At 51.1% G+C, this 16780-nt stretch overlaps 1 protein-coding gene across 1 annotated transcript; it reads left to right on the top strand.

Moving 5' to 3' along the window:
• Positions 1–284: 284 nt before the first annotated feature.
• Positions 285–16489, top strand: PRPH2 (peripherin 2; the record flags this gene model as incomplete). Its single annotated transcript, XM_084752187.1, has 3 exons — positions 285–865; positions 11450–11696; positions 16174–16489. The coding sequence occupies 3 exons, from the start codon at positions 285–287 to the stop codon at positions 16384–16386; spliced, it is 1041 nt and encodes a 346-aa protein (XP_084608313.1). The 3' UTR covers positions 16387–16489.
• Positions 16490–16780: the final 291 nt, after the last annotated feature.

Below are 16780 nucleotides of genomic sequence, written 5' to 3'. Positions count from 1 at the left end.
TCTCTAATGGGATGACCCTGGCTAAAGAGCTTAGCGATTGCATTGTGGATCCCACTTTTAATCCGCAGTGTTTGGACTGTCCCTCCTTGGCTGGGAAGGACGCTGCAGAAACGTTACTGGGTTACCGGAGCTCCTAGGCTAGGGAGGCCCCAAAATGGGCAGCTCCCTACAGCTTGGGCCCACGGTGCTCTTCCCAAGACCCTGAGTGGTCCAGCCCCTGACCTCACCCTGCTTAGGAGTGGAAGTTGAACTGGAGGAGGCTGCCTGGACCCCACTCGGTAAGCATGGCGCTGCTCAAAGTCAAGTTTGACCAGAAGAAGCGGGTCAAGTTGGCCCAGGGCCTCTGGCTTATGAACTGGCTGTCCGTGTTGGCCGGCATCCTCCTCTTCAGCCTGGGGCTGTTCCTCAAGATTGAACTCCGCAAGAGGAGTGAAGTGATGAATAATTCCGAGAGCCACTTCGTGCCCAACTCCCTGATAGGGGTGGGGGTTCTGTCCTGTGTCTTCAACTCTCTGGCCGGGAAGATCTGCTATGACGCCCTGGACCCTGCCAAGTACGCCAAGTGGAAGCCTTGGCTGAAGTCGTACCTGGCTGTCTGCGTCGTCTTCAACGTCATCCTCTTCCTAGTGGCTCTCTGCTGCTTTCTGCTGCGGGGCTCCCTGGAGAGCACCCTGGCCTACGGGCTCAAGAACGGGATGAAGTTCTATCGGGACACGGACACCCCGGGCAGGTGCTTCATGAAAAAGACTATTGACATGCTCCAGATCGAGTTCAAGTGCTGCGGCAACAACGGCTTCCGGGACTGGTTCGAGATCCAGTGGATCAGCAACCGCTACCTGGACTTTTCCTCCAAGGAGGTCAAAGAGTGAGTCGCTTTGATTTTTACCCCCAGCCTGCCCGGTGCCTTTTCCCCTCGGTTGGGTATAGAACGGATGTGTGTCTGTGAGAGGGGTCGTTCTGATGGACCGCGTGAGACCGCCAGCAGCTTGGGGCCCCTCCGGCCTCCCACAATGGCTGAGGCAGGAAAGGTGTGGCGTGAAATAAAGATTCTTGGATAGATGGGAGTTACCAGGAGGAGGGCTAGATTGTGGGGCTGCTTCATACAGTAAGAACGGGGTCTTCAGAGCTCACGGGTATCTCTCTGTACGTATCTTGTGGAAACTTAAATTCCCTGGTTTGTACCTCGGTTTCCCATGCTTTCAACCCCTGACAAGGCCAAAGGTGCCCGCGAGGAGTCTGTCCTTGGATGTCATTTTCTCTGTGGAAGGAGATTACAGCCACAAATCCCCAGCCAAGGAGAGGATTGTGCCTAGGTCTGCCCTTCCTAGATGACAAGTCTGTGGGGACAGGAAGGAGGGCGTGATTTGCATAAATCACGTAGAAGGGTATGAAACCAAGGGACAAGCAGAACTCTGGGAATATGAGAGGCCAAAGGTAAAAACAGAGGAAAACTTTCATTCATCTCTTTGGCATTTTTCTCTTTCTTTCTTTCCTTTAAAAATTTTTTTTAATTTAAAATTTTTATTATTTATTTATTTGTTTATTTATTTTTGAGGTAGGGTTTCTCTGTGTAGCTTTGGCTGTCCTGGACTCACTTTGTAGATCAGGCCTGTCTCAAACTCACAGCAATCCTCCTGCCTCTGCCTCCCGAGTGCTGGGATTACAGGCCTGTGTCATGCCTTTTTCTTTTTTCTCTTTTTCGAATAGACTGAGAGTTTCACATGTGTATAATGTGCCTTGGTCAAGTCCACCCCACGCCCTTCTAACCCCCAACCCTTCCCACTGTTTCCTCCCAATTACATGTGCTCTCTCTCTTCTCTTAAATTAGCGAAGTCCAGTCAGTGCTATCCTTATGCACCTGGGTGCCTGGCCATCTGCTGCAGCATGGATATTCTCTGGGGGGGGGGGGGGGGCCCATCCCCCAAGGGAAGCTGACTCCGCTTCCCCCAGCAACCATCAGTTGCCATAGCACCCCAGTTAGAGGTGAGGACTCCTGACCACCTCCACATTCATGCTGGGACTTCTGGCTTGCTTTTGTGCAAGTCTTATGCATGTCCAGTTCATACACGCAGTTGCCCTGTTGTGTCTGAGAAGCAGTTTTCACCCATTGGCTCTTACACTGTCCGCCGCCTTCTCCGAGATGATCCCTGAGCTTTGGGAGGAGGGGGTGTGAAAGACATGTCCTGTTTAGAGCTGAGCATCCGTTAGTCTCATGCTCTGTGCTGATCACTGTCTGCCGTGAGAGGAAGCGTCTGTGATGGGGCAGGAGAGCCAGCACTCCTATGTGGGTGAAATAAGGCGTCAGGAGTCGGTTTAATGCTAAGCGCACTTAGCAGAGCAGCAGTGGGTCCTCCCTAGGGGACCTTTCCTTTCCTCTCTCGGTGCCAGGTTCTGCACAACCCAGGCTCTTGGGCATTGCTCCGCAAGTGCTTTACCACCCTCAGCCTTCTCAACACTGGCTGTCTTGCGTTTCTTCTCATCCCCTTCCTCCCTCCCTCCTTTTCTTTCTTTGTTTCTTTTTTTTGTTTGTTTGTTTTTTGTTTTCTTTTTGAGACAGGGTTTCTCTGTGTAGCCTTGACTATCTTGGACTTGCTTTGTAGACCAGGCTGGCCTTGAACTCACAGCTATCTGTTGCCTCTGCCTCCCAAGTGCTGAGATTAAGGGGGTGCACCACCACCACCTGCCCCTCCTCTTCTTTTCATGGAGGAGACAGGGACTGTCCCTTTCAACTACCACCCCCCACCCCTCCCCCAGTGCCCCCACCCTGGAAGACTCTTGTCTTGCCCTTAGAGCCATTCTTTGGAGAGGAATACAAAAGCGTCTTTGTAATTCTAAATTCCTTTTGCTTTGAGAGTGGAGAAATGACCCAGGTCACTCTACTCCCAGTGATGAGGGGACTCAAATTTCTAAGTGGACACTTAGTCGGAACTACTTCAGTGGGCCTGGCAAGGTAGGTCTTGGGTGAAGATTCTTGCTGCCAAGTCTGCCAGCCTGCCTTTGATGCCACATGGTGAGAGGGCCCATTCCACACAAGTGCTGTGTCATGCTTGTGCCCTGCTACACTATCTAGTATGCTTTAGAAATTCTTCAAAAATTTACCTGTGTACCATACCAACTTGCTGGGATGTAGTTATCTTGTCTTTTTGTTTGTTTTTTTGTTTTGTTTTGAAACAGGGTTTCTCTGTGTGGCCTTGGCTGTCCTAGACTCGCCTTGTAGACCAGGCTGGCCTCGAAATCATAGCGAGGATGCAGTTATCCTAATTCCATTGTGCTGGAGAAAAATTTCACTACTGAACACACACACACACACACACACACACACACACACACATGTTTGACCATAGTATGTGGCTTGAAGATAGAAAGAGTAGAGCGTGGTGGCGCACGCCGCTAATCCCAGCACTCGGGAGGCAGAGGCAGGCAGATCTCTGAGTTCCAAGCTAGCCCAGTCTACAAAGCAAGTTCCAGGACAGCCAGAGCTATACAGAGAAACCCTGCCTATACAAGCTAAATAGTAATTTTTTTTAAACCATAGGGGAAAAAACATTCAGGACAGATTCTCATCCACAATTGACAGTTTCACATTTTCTACATTTTAGTCTAGTATTAATTCACATTTTCATAACAACATGTTGACTATAGAATCTAGCAATCAAGTACAATCTGATCCTGTGACTTATACATTCCTTCGCTGTGACCTTTTAAAACAGCTGCATGCTATCCCCCTGAAGAAGTGCACACACAGGCAGGCACTAGCTGCTCTCATGCTGTTTTTGTAATATTGGAGCAGGCCTATCCCAGCTCTTTTCTCCCGTCTCCTCTCTCACCGTCCTTTGGCCGGGTTTGCTTTTTCTTTGCACAAAGCTCGTCTTAAAATACAATTGTGGAGTTGGAGAGATGGCTCAGAGGTTAAGAGCACTGACTGCTATTCCAGAGCTCCTGAGTTCAATTCCCAGCAACCCATGTTGGCTCACAGCCATCTATAATGGTGCCCTCTACTGGCCTGCAGGTGTACATGCAGACAGAACATTGTATACACAATAATAAATAAATAAATATTTAAGATACAACTGTACCTGCTTTAATCACAGCACTCAGGAGGCAGAGGCAGGTGGATCTTTGTGAGTTTGAGGCCAGCCTGGTCTACCAAGGGAGTCCAGGACAGCCAAGATAACATAGAGAAACCTTGTCTTGAAAAAACGAAAACAAAACAAGATACAATTGTTAAAAAAAAAAAAAGGAAGGAAGGAAGAAACAATTGTGGCTGGGTGTGGTGGCACACAAGCCTTTGATCCCAGCACTCAGGAGGCAGAGGCAGGTGGATCTCTGTGAATTTGAGGCCAGCCTGGTCTAAAGTGTGAGTTCTAGGACAGCCAGGGCTACACAGAGAAACCCTGTCTTGGAAAGGTCCAAAACAAGAAAAAACAAAACCAAGATACAACCTTGGGAATAAAATACCCCTAGGGTTTTCACACCATAGTGGGATAGCCTGTGCTACCCTGCACAGAGCCGGCAGGAGATCCCACCAGCATTTCCCGTAGGCGTCTACATCAGTGACCAGTGATAGTTTTACACGAGGGGCATGCACTCAGCCCAGAGAGCTTCCAGAGTCACAACCAGAGTCCAGTCCATCTCAGGGGTGGGGAGGAGTGAGAGAACGGGGCTGAGGTGGGGGTCCGGGGTCTACACGGAAGCAGGTGGGGCTGGCGAGACGGCTCAGTACATAAAGTTGCTTGTTGTTAAGCCTGAGGCCCTGAGTGTGATCCCTAGGACCCACGTGCTGGACGGAGACTGCTGACCTCTGAGAGTTGTCCTTTGCCTGTCACATGCGCCCACCACGGCACACAGGCAAAGTAAATAACCAAAAGCTTTTCTTTTCTTTCTTTCTTTTTCTTTTTCTCTTTTTCTTTTGGATTTTGGGGACAGGGTTTCTCTGTGTAGCCTTGGCTGTCCTGGAACTCACTCTGCAGACCAGGCTGGCCTCGAACTCACAAAGATCTACCTGCCTCTGCCTCTCAAGTGCTGGGATTAAAGGTGTTTGCCACCATCGCCCAACCCTAAAATTTTCTAAATTGAAATTTTTTCTTTTGGAGATTGGAGAGGTGGCTCAGAGGTTAAACTTGTTTGTTTCTGTTTTTATTTTGATTTTTTTAAGACAGGGTTTCTCTGTGTAGCCTTGGCTGTCCTGGACTCACTTTGTAGACCAGGCTGGCCTTGAACTCACATTGATCCACCTGCCTCTGTCTCCCGAGTGCTGGGATTACAGGCGTGCGCCACCAAGCCCGGCTTGAGGTTGAATTTGTGTACTGCTTTTACAGAGGATCCGAGCTTGGTTCCCAGCACCCATGTCAAGTAGATAATCACCTGTAACCCCAGCTCCAGGGGATCTAGCTCCCTCTTCTGGTCCCCACAGGCACCTGCACTCACATGCACAGATACACAAATGAACAAAGAAATAAATAAAGGTTAAAATTTTTTTCTTTTTCTTTCACATTTGGCTGCACCCTTTAGGAGGGCTTGATAAATCTATGTGGTAAATCCTTCCTTGAAATTGTAAAATTTTCCAGGCGGTGGTGGCACACATCTTTAATCCCAGCACTTGGGAGGCAGAGGCAGGCAAATCTTTGTGAGTTCAAGGCCAACTTGGTGAGTGAGTGCCAGGACAGTTAGGGTTACACACACACAAAAAAAGTTTATTTTTCATGTTTTGCAACCCCAATCCCTGAGGAGTGGTCTGCATTTACTTCCTGGATTGTCTCAGAAGCCTTAGGGTAAGATTCCTATGGCAGAGATAAGGCCAGAAAAGGGGGGGGGGTGTCACATGACTAGCCACAAAAAGCTTTAAAAAGAAATTTATAATACCATATTTATTTATTTTGTATGGAGTGTGTGGAAGGGTGCATGTGCCACAGTGTGTAGAGGTCATAGGACAACTTGAGTCTCAGTGCTTCTGTCAGCACCTCAGATAGAAGAGGTGGCCTCCCCCAAACCATAGCCACTTCCCCCTTAACCCTCCACATCCCTACCCCCTGTTCTGCAAACTGTCCTAAAAGTTCTTAACTGTGCCTTAGCATCCCTCCTCAGCTGGGGGTCACTGCCTGAGGTCTGCAGAGGGAGGAGCCAAGCCCATGGAGGACCCCAGTCATCAGGAATGCACATTTTTCCCAACCAGTGCTTCTCCTGGTTCATTTTAGGACACGCAGTTAGCAGAGGGGAGGTAGGGCCAAGCTCAAGGTGGGACCTTCCTGGACCCTGCTGGCATACAAGTCTGCCCCCTATCTGGAGTCTCACCTGTTTACTCAGGGCTTGCCCTCCCTTTATCCACAGATTAGGGCCCTACTCACCCCCTAAGACAAAGCCAGGTGTCGCTGAGCTCCTTAGCTGGTGACCTGGATATTTATATCACAGTATCTCCCAGGCTATAAGAGTACACTGCTTACAGGGGTGGTAGGGGTGGCTTCACTGGGTCTTGAGTCTTAAGCCTGTATTCTAGGCTGCGCCCACAGTCAAGGCAGGTCTAGCCTTCGCAAGGCATCCTGCAGACTCTTCTGGAGAAACGTGGAACTTTAGTGGCGAATTGCAAAACCGAGAGGGAAAGAAAGTCGGAAAAGCGCGGGGAGAGGGATGCCATGCCGGCAGCCAGTGACTTAAACCTGCTCAGTGAGCAGAGGGACAGCTGGGGACCTGGGGGCCATTCCCTTGACCTCTGACCTTTGGTAACCCATCCAGAGAGTGGGAATCTAAGAAACTACGGTGGAGAGCAGGTCCAGGAGGCTGTTTAGAGCACAGCGCATGTAGCAAGGGGTTAGCATCCTGCTCCACCCAGCCCCTGCTTAGGTGTTTTGCTACTTCAGGTGGTCAGGAGCTATGTAAGGAAGGGGGGGGTGTGTCCTCAGGGAGCCCCAGTCTGAGGGAGACCCACAGGGTGGAGTTTAGGAGTTTAGGAGTTTAGGAAGGGGAGGAGGAAAGTTGCAGGGGTACAGCACTCAGGGGTCTCTGCTGGCCTCAGCCAAGGGACTGCAGACTTCAGGTAGACTTGTAGTATGTGTGAGGGAGGTGTGCCTGCTTTACCTTAGCTTGGGGACATCTGGGTGCGGTGTAAGGTGGTTGATGGGGCTAGGCAGGGGTTGCTGGGGTACAGGACGAATGGGGGGATTGTTTCTTTCTTACTTAACTCTCTCCAGGTAGAGGCCCTAGAGAAGCGGGGCTGGGATTGACTCGGTTGGTAGAACGTGTACCCAGCAGGGTGGAGGCCTTGGGTTCTATCCCCGGCTCCTCGTAAACTGGTTGTCGTGATGCATGCCAGTAATCTTAGCACTAGGGAGGGGAAGGCAGGAGAATCAGAAGTTCAAGGTCATCCTCAGCTACAAAGGGAATGGTTCTCTGAGCAGTGGGTAAATTCCAAGGCAATAGGATGTCAGTGGGTAGCCAGGGGTGGTGGCGCAGGCCTGTAATCCCAGCACTCAGGGAGGCAGAGGCAGGTGGATCACTGTGAGTTTGAGGCCAGCCTGGTCTGTAAAGTGAGTGCAGGACAGCCAAGGCTACACAGAGAAACCCTGTCTTGGGGGGGAAAAGCCTGCCAGTGGGTAGCAGCCGTGGATAGGCCTTCCATTACCTGTGTGGTTTTGTTTTGTTGTGTTTTTTGTTTGTTTGTTTGTTTTGGTTTTGGTTTTCTGAGACAGCGTTTCTTTGTATAACAGCTCTGGCTGTCCTGGAACTTGCTCTGTAGTCCAGGCTGGCCTTGAACTCAGGGAGATCCACCGGCTTCTGCCTCCCAAGTGCTGGGATTAAAGGTGTGCGCCACCATGCGTGGCGCCTGTGTCGTTTTGGAGGAGACCCTGTCCTGCTCAGAGTCCCACTTCTCTCTCTATCGAACAACCTAGTAGTTTTCAAGATCCTCTTCAGAAGGTTTTAGTTGGAGAGGAGCCACGATTTTCTGAAAGCCCTGGGAACACTAGGCTTGGACTAATGTGTTTCTTGCATTACCGGTGCACCTGTGAGGTGATGGTCTCACAGCCACCTCACATGGGCTCTGAAAGGTGACAAGTGTCACTGCGGTCTCTTCTCTGCCATACTCACACCTGTCCCTGGGGTCCTAGGAAATATATGTGGCTGGGATAGAGGCTCAAGGGACAGCCTGCCAGTCAGAAGCAGGAAGAACAGCACCAGAGCGTGGATGTCCTCAGCTTTCAGTAAAACCATTTGAGGGTCCTGGGTGCTTGGAGGGAGGGAGTGTCTCAGTGTGCCCAAGGTCATCACCTTTAAGAGGGAAGTGGGGGACAGATGGGAGCCTCTGTGGGCCTCAGTCATGACCCCCCCCCCCCCCCGTCTGACCCTCATTTCAGGTACCCCTGTGGTGGCCCTGAAAGGCAGGCATACAGGCTTCCCTGCATCTCAGGGATACCTGCAGGCCTTGCTAACACCCCTCCAGCCTGTCTTCCCACCCTGCCCCATCTGGGGTACCCTCACCAGCACTGGCCTAGCATTGCATGGGCTTGGCAGGAGCTCAGCAAGCCCTAGCAAATGCTGCCCTATGCACAAAGGTGCCATCAGGGAGATGGCTCCAGTGGCAGCCTAGGGTCATGCATCCCCTGCCCCCTGTGGTTACCCTCAAAGGCCAAGCACAACAGCCATTATCACGCAAGTGACTGTGTCCGTGTGATGTCCTCTGGTCTGCTCTTTCCATAACCTGATGTAAGCACCCCCCCCTCCTGTACTCAGGATAGCTCTTGATTGGCCACTGCCCGGTGAGGCACCCTTTGCGTGTGAACTCACACTTTGTGTTTCCTGAGTGCCACGCCCTCTTCCGGCTCCTTCACCTGTCTCTCTGCATAACCCTCCTGTCACGAGGAAGCTGAGGCAGGCCAGGATTAAGGGACTTGTCTGTGGGATGAAGCTGGTCTGTGCAGGGCAGGAGTCATGCCCATGTCACCTAGTGCCACCTATTCATTATGTAGTGTGTCCTGCCCATGATCAGATGTCAGGACCGAAGGACACGTGGGAATACATCATAACCCAGGCCACCATGTGCAGCCTTCCAAAGCCCCACCTAATCCCGAAGGGTAGAAAGCAGCAGGCAGCTCACAGAAAAGGCCCACAGGTGAGTCCTACAGCAAAGGATGCTCTTAGAGAGAAGAAAGAGTAAATTCAGACAAGTTGAAGGGGGCAAGTGACATGGCCTAGTGAGGGGAGGGAGGGACCAGCTCCGGGACGTTGTCCTCTGACGGCCACATGGCCCCGCGATACATGTGTGTGCACATAATGACAAATGCAAGAGAAACTTACACGTCAGACACTGATGAGTACCCTAAAAAAAAAACAAACCCTCAAAACTCCAAGGTACTATTTTTTCAATCTACTAGGTCTACAGAGACTACAGCGTGGACCGGTGTGGGTGCAGCCAGGAAGTGCCTCTGAGGATCACCCACAGACACGGGGCATTTCTATAGATTCCGCATCTATATTTCACCTGAGCAAACCTAGGGACCATGGGGACCATCCTCACAGCAGGCTGCCACAGAGGTAGCTCACTGAAACAAACAAACAAACAAAAAACCCAAAAAATCTAGGACACTCTTTATTAGCAGATAAGGAAAGATCACTGAAGTTCAAGGCTAGCATGTAATGCTACTATGTAGGTGGGCTGTTTCTTTCTTTCTTTTTCTCTTTCTTTCTTTCTTTTTCTTTTCTTTTCTTTTTCTTTTTCTTTTTTTTTTTTTTTTTTGAGACAGGGTTTCTCTGTAGCCTTGGCTGTCCTGAACTCGCTTTGTAGACCAGGCTGGCCTTGAACTCACAGTGATCCGCCTGCTTCTGCCTCCCTGAGTGTTGGGATTAAAGGCGTGTGCCACCACCGCCCAGCTTGGGTTTTTCAATTTTTAAAAACAGTTATTTATTACTAGTATAGGTATGTGTGCCTGCGGTGTGCGTACACAGGTGTGCATATTCTGTAGCACACTTGGGGAGGTCAGCAGACATCTCGCTGAAGTTGGTTTTCTCCTTCTCCTATGTGGTGTTGGTGCTCAGACTCAGGTCTTCAAGCTCAGCAAGCCCCGTTATCCACGGAGCCATCGTGTGTGCACTCATGCACATGGGTACACAAGGCTGTATGAGTGTGTGTGGAGGGCTGAGGACACCCTCAGAAGTCCGCAGGTGCTGGCCACATTTTTTTTTTTTAAAGATAGAGTCTCTCCCTGGCCTGGAACTTCCTAAGCAGTGAGTTCAAGGAATCCCTTTGTCAGCATCCCTCAAGCCTAAGCCATCATCAAGGCAGCGACTGAATTCAGGTCCTTCCGCTTGCATGGCCTAGCACTTCCCCAGGTGCTAGACGCACTACATAGCTGAGGAAAGCCTTAAGCTGCTCCTCCTGCCTCCACCTCGTAAGCGCTGGGATTTCAGGGCGCTCCGCCATGTTCACCCAAGTGCGCACATCCTAAGTGTGCTGCTGGGCGCTCCACCATGCCCACCCAAGTGTGCACGTCATAAGTGTGCTGCTTGGCGCTCCGCCATGCCCACCCAAGTGCGCACGTCATAAGTGTGCTGCTGGGCGCTCCGCCATGCCCACCCAAGTGCGCACGTCGTAAGTGTGCTGCTGGGTGCTCTGCCATGCCTACCCAAGTGCATACATCGTAAGAGTGCTGCTGGGTGCTCTGCCATGCCCACCCAAGTGCGCACATCCTAAGTGTGCTGCTGGGCGCTCCACCATGCCCACCCAAGTGTGCACGTCATAAGTGTGCTGCTTGGCGCTCCGCCATGCCCACCCAAGTGCGCACGTCATAAGTGTGCTGCTGGGCGCTCCGCCATGCCCACCCAAGTGCGCACGTCGTAAGTGTGCTGCTGGGTGCTCTGCCATGCCTACCCAAGTGCATACATCGTAAGAGTGCTGCACACATCATAAGTTTGCCAACCCCTGGTCAGGCGGCACGTATGGTTTGTTGGGGGTAGGAAGGACTTATCACTGTAAAGATTTCTTTGGGATTTTGGATGCCTGCAAAGGCACAGCAGACCCTAAAGAAACCCAGTGTTGCTGGGAGCCTTGGCTGGCAGTTTAGTGAGCAGAGGACACAGCCTTGTCTTTCAAAGTGAGTAAGGAGGGGCCACGGCTGGTGTGGAGTTTACAGAGGTGAGGCCTGCACCTGTCCCCAACCTCCATGTCCCGCCTCTGCACAGGCCCTGGGACAAACCAGGCTTTGGTCACGAGTGCCCTGTGAAGGGGAGAGATGGTTGGTGAAGGGCTTAGGGGCTAAATCCTGTTTCTACCTTCTAGAAGGAACACCCCAGGAAAGCAGGATTGGGCCCAGTGCTCACTGCAGTTCCTAGTGCAGAGGCTTGTATGGGGTGGGTGCTCACAGGCACCCCATGGATGAAAATGCAGGCTCTCATTGGGGGAGGGGGAGACTTGGCTGCTTGGTGAGACGTCCCAGAAGCCTGAACGGGGCCATTTCTTTTCCAGTCGCATCAAGAGCAATGTGGACGGGCGGTACCTGGTGGACGGTGTCCCTTTCAGCTGCTGCAATCCCAGCTCGCCACGACCCTGTATCCAGTACCAGCTCACCAACAACTCTGCCCACTACAGCTATGACCATCAGACGGAGGAGCTCAACCTCTGGCTGCGGGGCTGCAGGGCCGCCCTGCTGACTTACTACAGCAGCCTCATGAACTCCATGGGTGTCGTCACGCTCCTCGTCTGGCTCTTTGAGGTAGGCCCACAGAGGACAGGGGACGGAAGCCTGTCAGGCCTGGTGAGCAAACCTACAGGGTCTCATGGAACCTAGGCTGGCCTTGAACTTGACATGTAGCCAAGGCTAGCCCTAAATTCCTTATCCTCCTGGCGCTGCCTTCTAAGTGTCAGGAAACAGGTATCCATCACCACGCCTGGCATCTTTTTGTAGTTGAGACAGAGTCTCACTATGCTACCCATACTGGCCTTGAACTTATATGAGATCTGCCTCAGCCTCTGCCCCAAAAGCTGGGATCACAAGTATGCCACCGTGCCTGGCCTCAATGCCTATAAAATATATTTAGGTAAAATCAACATAAAATTAACTTTTTCTTTTCTTTTTGAGATAAGGTCTTTCTATATACATAGCCCTGGCTGTCCTGGAACTTTCCATGTAGGCCAGGCTGGCCTCAAACTCACAGAGATCTGCCTTCCCCTGCTTCCTAAGTGCTGGGATTAAAGATGGCGTGCGCAAAATTAAGGCATTTAGTATATTCACAGTAGCATGTGTCACCACCTCAACCTAGTTCTAAAACATTTCATTCATTAGCCGGGCGTGGTGGCGCATGCCTTTAATCCCAGCACTCGGGAGGCAGAGGCGGGCGGATCACTGTGAGTTCGAGGCCAGCCTGGTCGACAAAGTGAGTCCAGGACAGCCAAGGCTACAGAGAGACCCTGTCTCGAAAAACCAAAAAAAAAAAAAATAAATAAAAAAATAAAACATTTCATTCACTCCCGGGCCTCAGAAAACCTCATCCCCATTAAACAGTAACGCTCGCGCCTCCAACTCTCGGCAGCTACCCATCCGTCATCTGTGTCTGTGCAGTGCCCTATACTGGACACTCCATCTACACGGACCTTTGCACGGTGCCATCTGTCATGTTGGCGTTCTCACTTAGCCAGCCTTCCCTTTTGTTCCGTGGGGACAGCAGTGCTACCTCTGGGGGCAGTGTTTGGGACCTTTAGTCAAGAGGGTCCGTATGGATGGGCACGCTGTCTGCTTCAGAGTTGGAAAGGAATTCCCAAACTCCGGGGCTGGGAGGGGACTCGGTGACTGCACGGAGTTACCCGGGCATCAGATAACCTAGGTTCCAGACTCAAAAGGTATTAAGACAGAAGCTTTAGCGGAGGCAGTTTCGTGCTGTTAGAGATTTCTTGAATCTCTCTTGTGGTCATGGACAGGGCAGGGTGTATCTGCACATGTCTTTTTTTTTTTTTTAAGATTTATTTATTTTATTTATTGCATATGAGTGCTTTATCTGCAGAAGAGGGTATCAGATTACATTATAGATGGTTGTGAGCCACCATGTGGTTGCTGGGAACTGAACTCAGGACCTCTGGAAGAGCAGGCGGCGCTCTTAACCACTGAGCCATCTCTCCAGCCCTGCACATGTCTTTTAAGCCCCCACGTGAAATGCCAGGGTGGCTGGACTGCATGCGAAGACATTGATATGGACGGAGGCAAAGGCAGCATGCCATGGCCATTTACTGGCTGAGGACCCCTTCAGGAGGTCTGGGGAGTGAGGGGCAGGAGGGAGCAGCTAGCCACCGCCCTAAAAGCCACGACAAGATGCCTGTTCGTGAAGAGTGTAGTGGAGCACCTGGTGGCTTCCGAGCTCACTGTTGCGGGAGCTCAGCTCACAGGGGCCAGTTCATGGGACACAGGGAGTCTGAACACCCTGCTTGACTTCTAGTGACCAGGACTGCTGCTGACACTAGGGTGCTGGCACTGACAGCAGCGTTGTAACCTTAGCCCTGACCTCCTGTGCACCACAATCCAGCCAGGAGAGGATTACTCACAAAAGGGCAGACACACTTGGAGCACGCCTTTAATCCCAGCACTCGGGAGGCAGAGGCAGGCGGATCGTTGTGAGTTCGAGGCCAGCTTGGTCTACAAAGCGAGTCCAGCATAGTCAAGGCTACACAGAGAAACCCTGTCTCCAAACAAAACAAAACAAAACAAGAAACCCCAAAACAAAAACAAAAACAAAAAAGGGCAGACCACTGCCAAATGCGAAGTCCTTGGTGCAGTGGGCTTCCTGCAGGAGGAGGTGGTTTTTCCCACTGTTAAACATGTTAGTAAACTTTCTTTTTTCGCCGGAGATAGAGTTTCACTGTGTAACAGCTCTAGCTATTCTGGAACTTGCTCTGTAGACCAGGCTGGCTTCGAACTCACAGAGATCCGCCTGCCTCTGCCTCCATTAGTAAACTTTTAACAAAGACCAATAATACCTGAAATCAATCAGTCCCTATCATTAGATACTCCTACAATTAAATCCTCTACCCTCCCCCCCCATGCACCCACTGGCAGATGTTTGGTGAGTGAGGTACTGCCACCACCCTGTGTGCTCTGGGACTGGGGTGTGGGATGCAGCAGATTTACAGGGGTGGAGGGCTGCCTGGAGCCACACAGGAAACTTGAATTTGCATAGAGGTAAGTAGTGAATAGGACAGAGAGAGAGAGAGAGAGAGACAGAGACAGAGACAGAGAGACAGAGAGAGAGAGAGAGAGAGAGAGAGAGAGAGAGAGAGAGAGAGAGAGAGAGACAGAGACAGAGAGACAGAGACAGAGAGAGACAGAGAGAGACAGAGAGAGACAGAGAGAGACAGAGAGAGGAGTATCTGCCATGCCCTCACCAATCAGCTGACAGCTTCACCTGCCCTGCCAGGCGCCACATAAGGTGTGCTCTGCATATACAGGGCCCCACGCCATCCATGGGAGGCAGTTGTCACCTCCTCTGAAAATCTGTGAGCCAGAAGATAAAACCACTGTCTTCTCTTAGTCTCATAGTCAGTTAAGTGCAGGCTGGGATGCCAATCCAGACACTTTTCAGTCTGCCACAGTGGATGCTAGTGAAGAAATGCAAACGGGGGCTGGAGAGATGGTTCAGTGGTTAAGAGCACTGTCTGCTCTTCCAGAGGTCCTGAGTTCAATTCCCGGCAACCACGTGGTGGCTCATGACCATCTATAATGGGATTTGATACCCTCTTCTGTTATACAGGCATACATGCAAATAGAGCACTCATATGTATAAATAATTAAATCTTAAAAAAGAAAAAATAATGAAAAATAAATAATAATAATAAAAAAAAAGAAACGCAAACAGCTGGTGCCAAGCATCCGTTCATTGCTACACTAATGAAAATAAGAGATTACCCCATACCTAGGGTTTGTAGAAGAGGAAATGAGTTTTCATCTTCCTGTGTGCAAGTATTTTGTTAGCCAGGCAGTGTTGGTGCATACCTTAAATGCAGCACTTGGGGTGCAGAGGCAAGTGGAACTCTCTGAGTTTGAGGCCAGCCTGGTCTACAGAGCTAGTCCTAGGAAAGCCAAGGCTACACAGAGAAACCCTGTCTCAAAAACAAATACACACACACACAGACACACACAGACACACAGACACACACAGACACACAGACACAGACACACACAGACACACAGACACACAGACATACACACAGAGACACACACACACAGAGACACACACAGACACACACACACAGACACACACACACACACACACAGACACACACACACACACACACACACACAGACACACACACACACACACACACACACACACACAGTCTGCCTATAATGCATGCTCTTCACATGGTGCCAGTGGAGGTTATACTAGTGGATCTTGTCCCCTGGAACTGGAGTCACAGATGGCTGTCAGCTGTGGGGGCTGGGAACCTGGGTCCTCTGCAAGAACAAGCACTCTTGACTGCTGAGCCATCATCCAGCGCCAGAAATGACTTTTTTGTTTGTTTGTTTGTTTTGTGATGGGAATCTCTCTACATAGTCCTGGCTGTCCTGGAGCTCTTTATATAGACCAGGCTGGCCTCAAACTCCCACATGCTGGGATTAAAGGCGGCAAATGCCACCACGTCTGGCCTGGGAGTCAGTTTTAAAAATTACATGTTTGCTTATTTTGTGTGTGCATGTACATGTTTGGGCATACGGGTGCCATGGCACACTTGCGGGAGTCAGTTGTCTCCTTCCACTATGGGGAACCAAGCAAAAGTTGTGATTCTTGGCAGCAAATTACCCATCAAGCCATCTTGCCAGCCCAGGAAGTTGCCTTGGGATCCTATCTGGTAAAGCTGCTGACATCCTCAGGGGAGAGCAGGAGGGCATGGAGTTGAGGACTGGTGTGCTCAGCATGGTGGGTACGGAAGACTGGGAGGGCCGGGAGTGGCAGAGTCAGTCGCTTAGAGTTGGCTCCAGGCTAACAGGCCACTGAGGACAGTCATGATGGCCTAGGCTGAGGACATCACATTTTGTAAACACCTTCAGGGGCTTGGAGAGGGAGACCAGGGTGGACCTGTGGTGCCACCATCAGTTTAAACCTCACACTCAGGGAGATGCGAGTAGCTGACGCTTGCATTTTCCTAACAGCCCAGCTCCTAGCTATGCCCCCACGTGTGCTCTAAGTCTCCGCTCTCCCCATCAGGTGAGCATCACGGCCGGACTCCGCTACCTACACACAGCGCTGGAAAATGTGTCCGACCCCGAGGACCCTGAGTGTGAGAGTGAGGGCTGGCTGCTGGAGAAAAGTGTGCCGGAGACCTGGAAGGCCTTCGTGGAGAGCTTTAAGAAGCTGGGCAAGAGCAATCAGGTGGAGGCTGAAGGTGCAGATGCAGGCCAGGCCCCAGAGGCTGGCTGACGGTCCGGGGCCTGCCCCCTCCTCTACACTTAGCGGACTCCAGGAAATGTGGATACTCCCTTGCCCAGCTGAACATCCCGACTGATTCTCCTTGATGTGGGCCTTGAAGTTCAGGGTCCTCAGGGCAGGCGACAAGCATTTGTGAAGTGGCTGCCTCCAAATGTGAGTGAACAAACCCTCCCAGTGGATGTGTAATCTCACAGGGCTCACCAGCCTAGGACTCTATCCAAGTGGGAGTCCAGCTCTCCCAAGGTGACTGGCCACACCCAGGGCCTCTTCCCCCTCAGTAGTGTCTGCCTAATTTTAAGCTCCAAGTTCTGTGTCCGAGTCATCACTTGATATATAAACACAAAGGTGGAAAAAAAACCTCCAAGGGCCATGTGGTCTTTTCCTT

The sequence above is a fragment of the Acomys minous genome (genome assembly GCF_964271855.1).
Source record: "Acomys minous genome assembly, chromosome: 13".
NCBI classification, from domain to species: domain Eukaryota; kingdom Metazoa; phylum Chordata; class Mammalia; order Rodentia; family Muridae; genus Acomys; species Acomys minous.
Note: the sequence above shows the minus strand (reverse complement) of the source record. Positions and strands in the feature narration are given on the sequence as shown.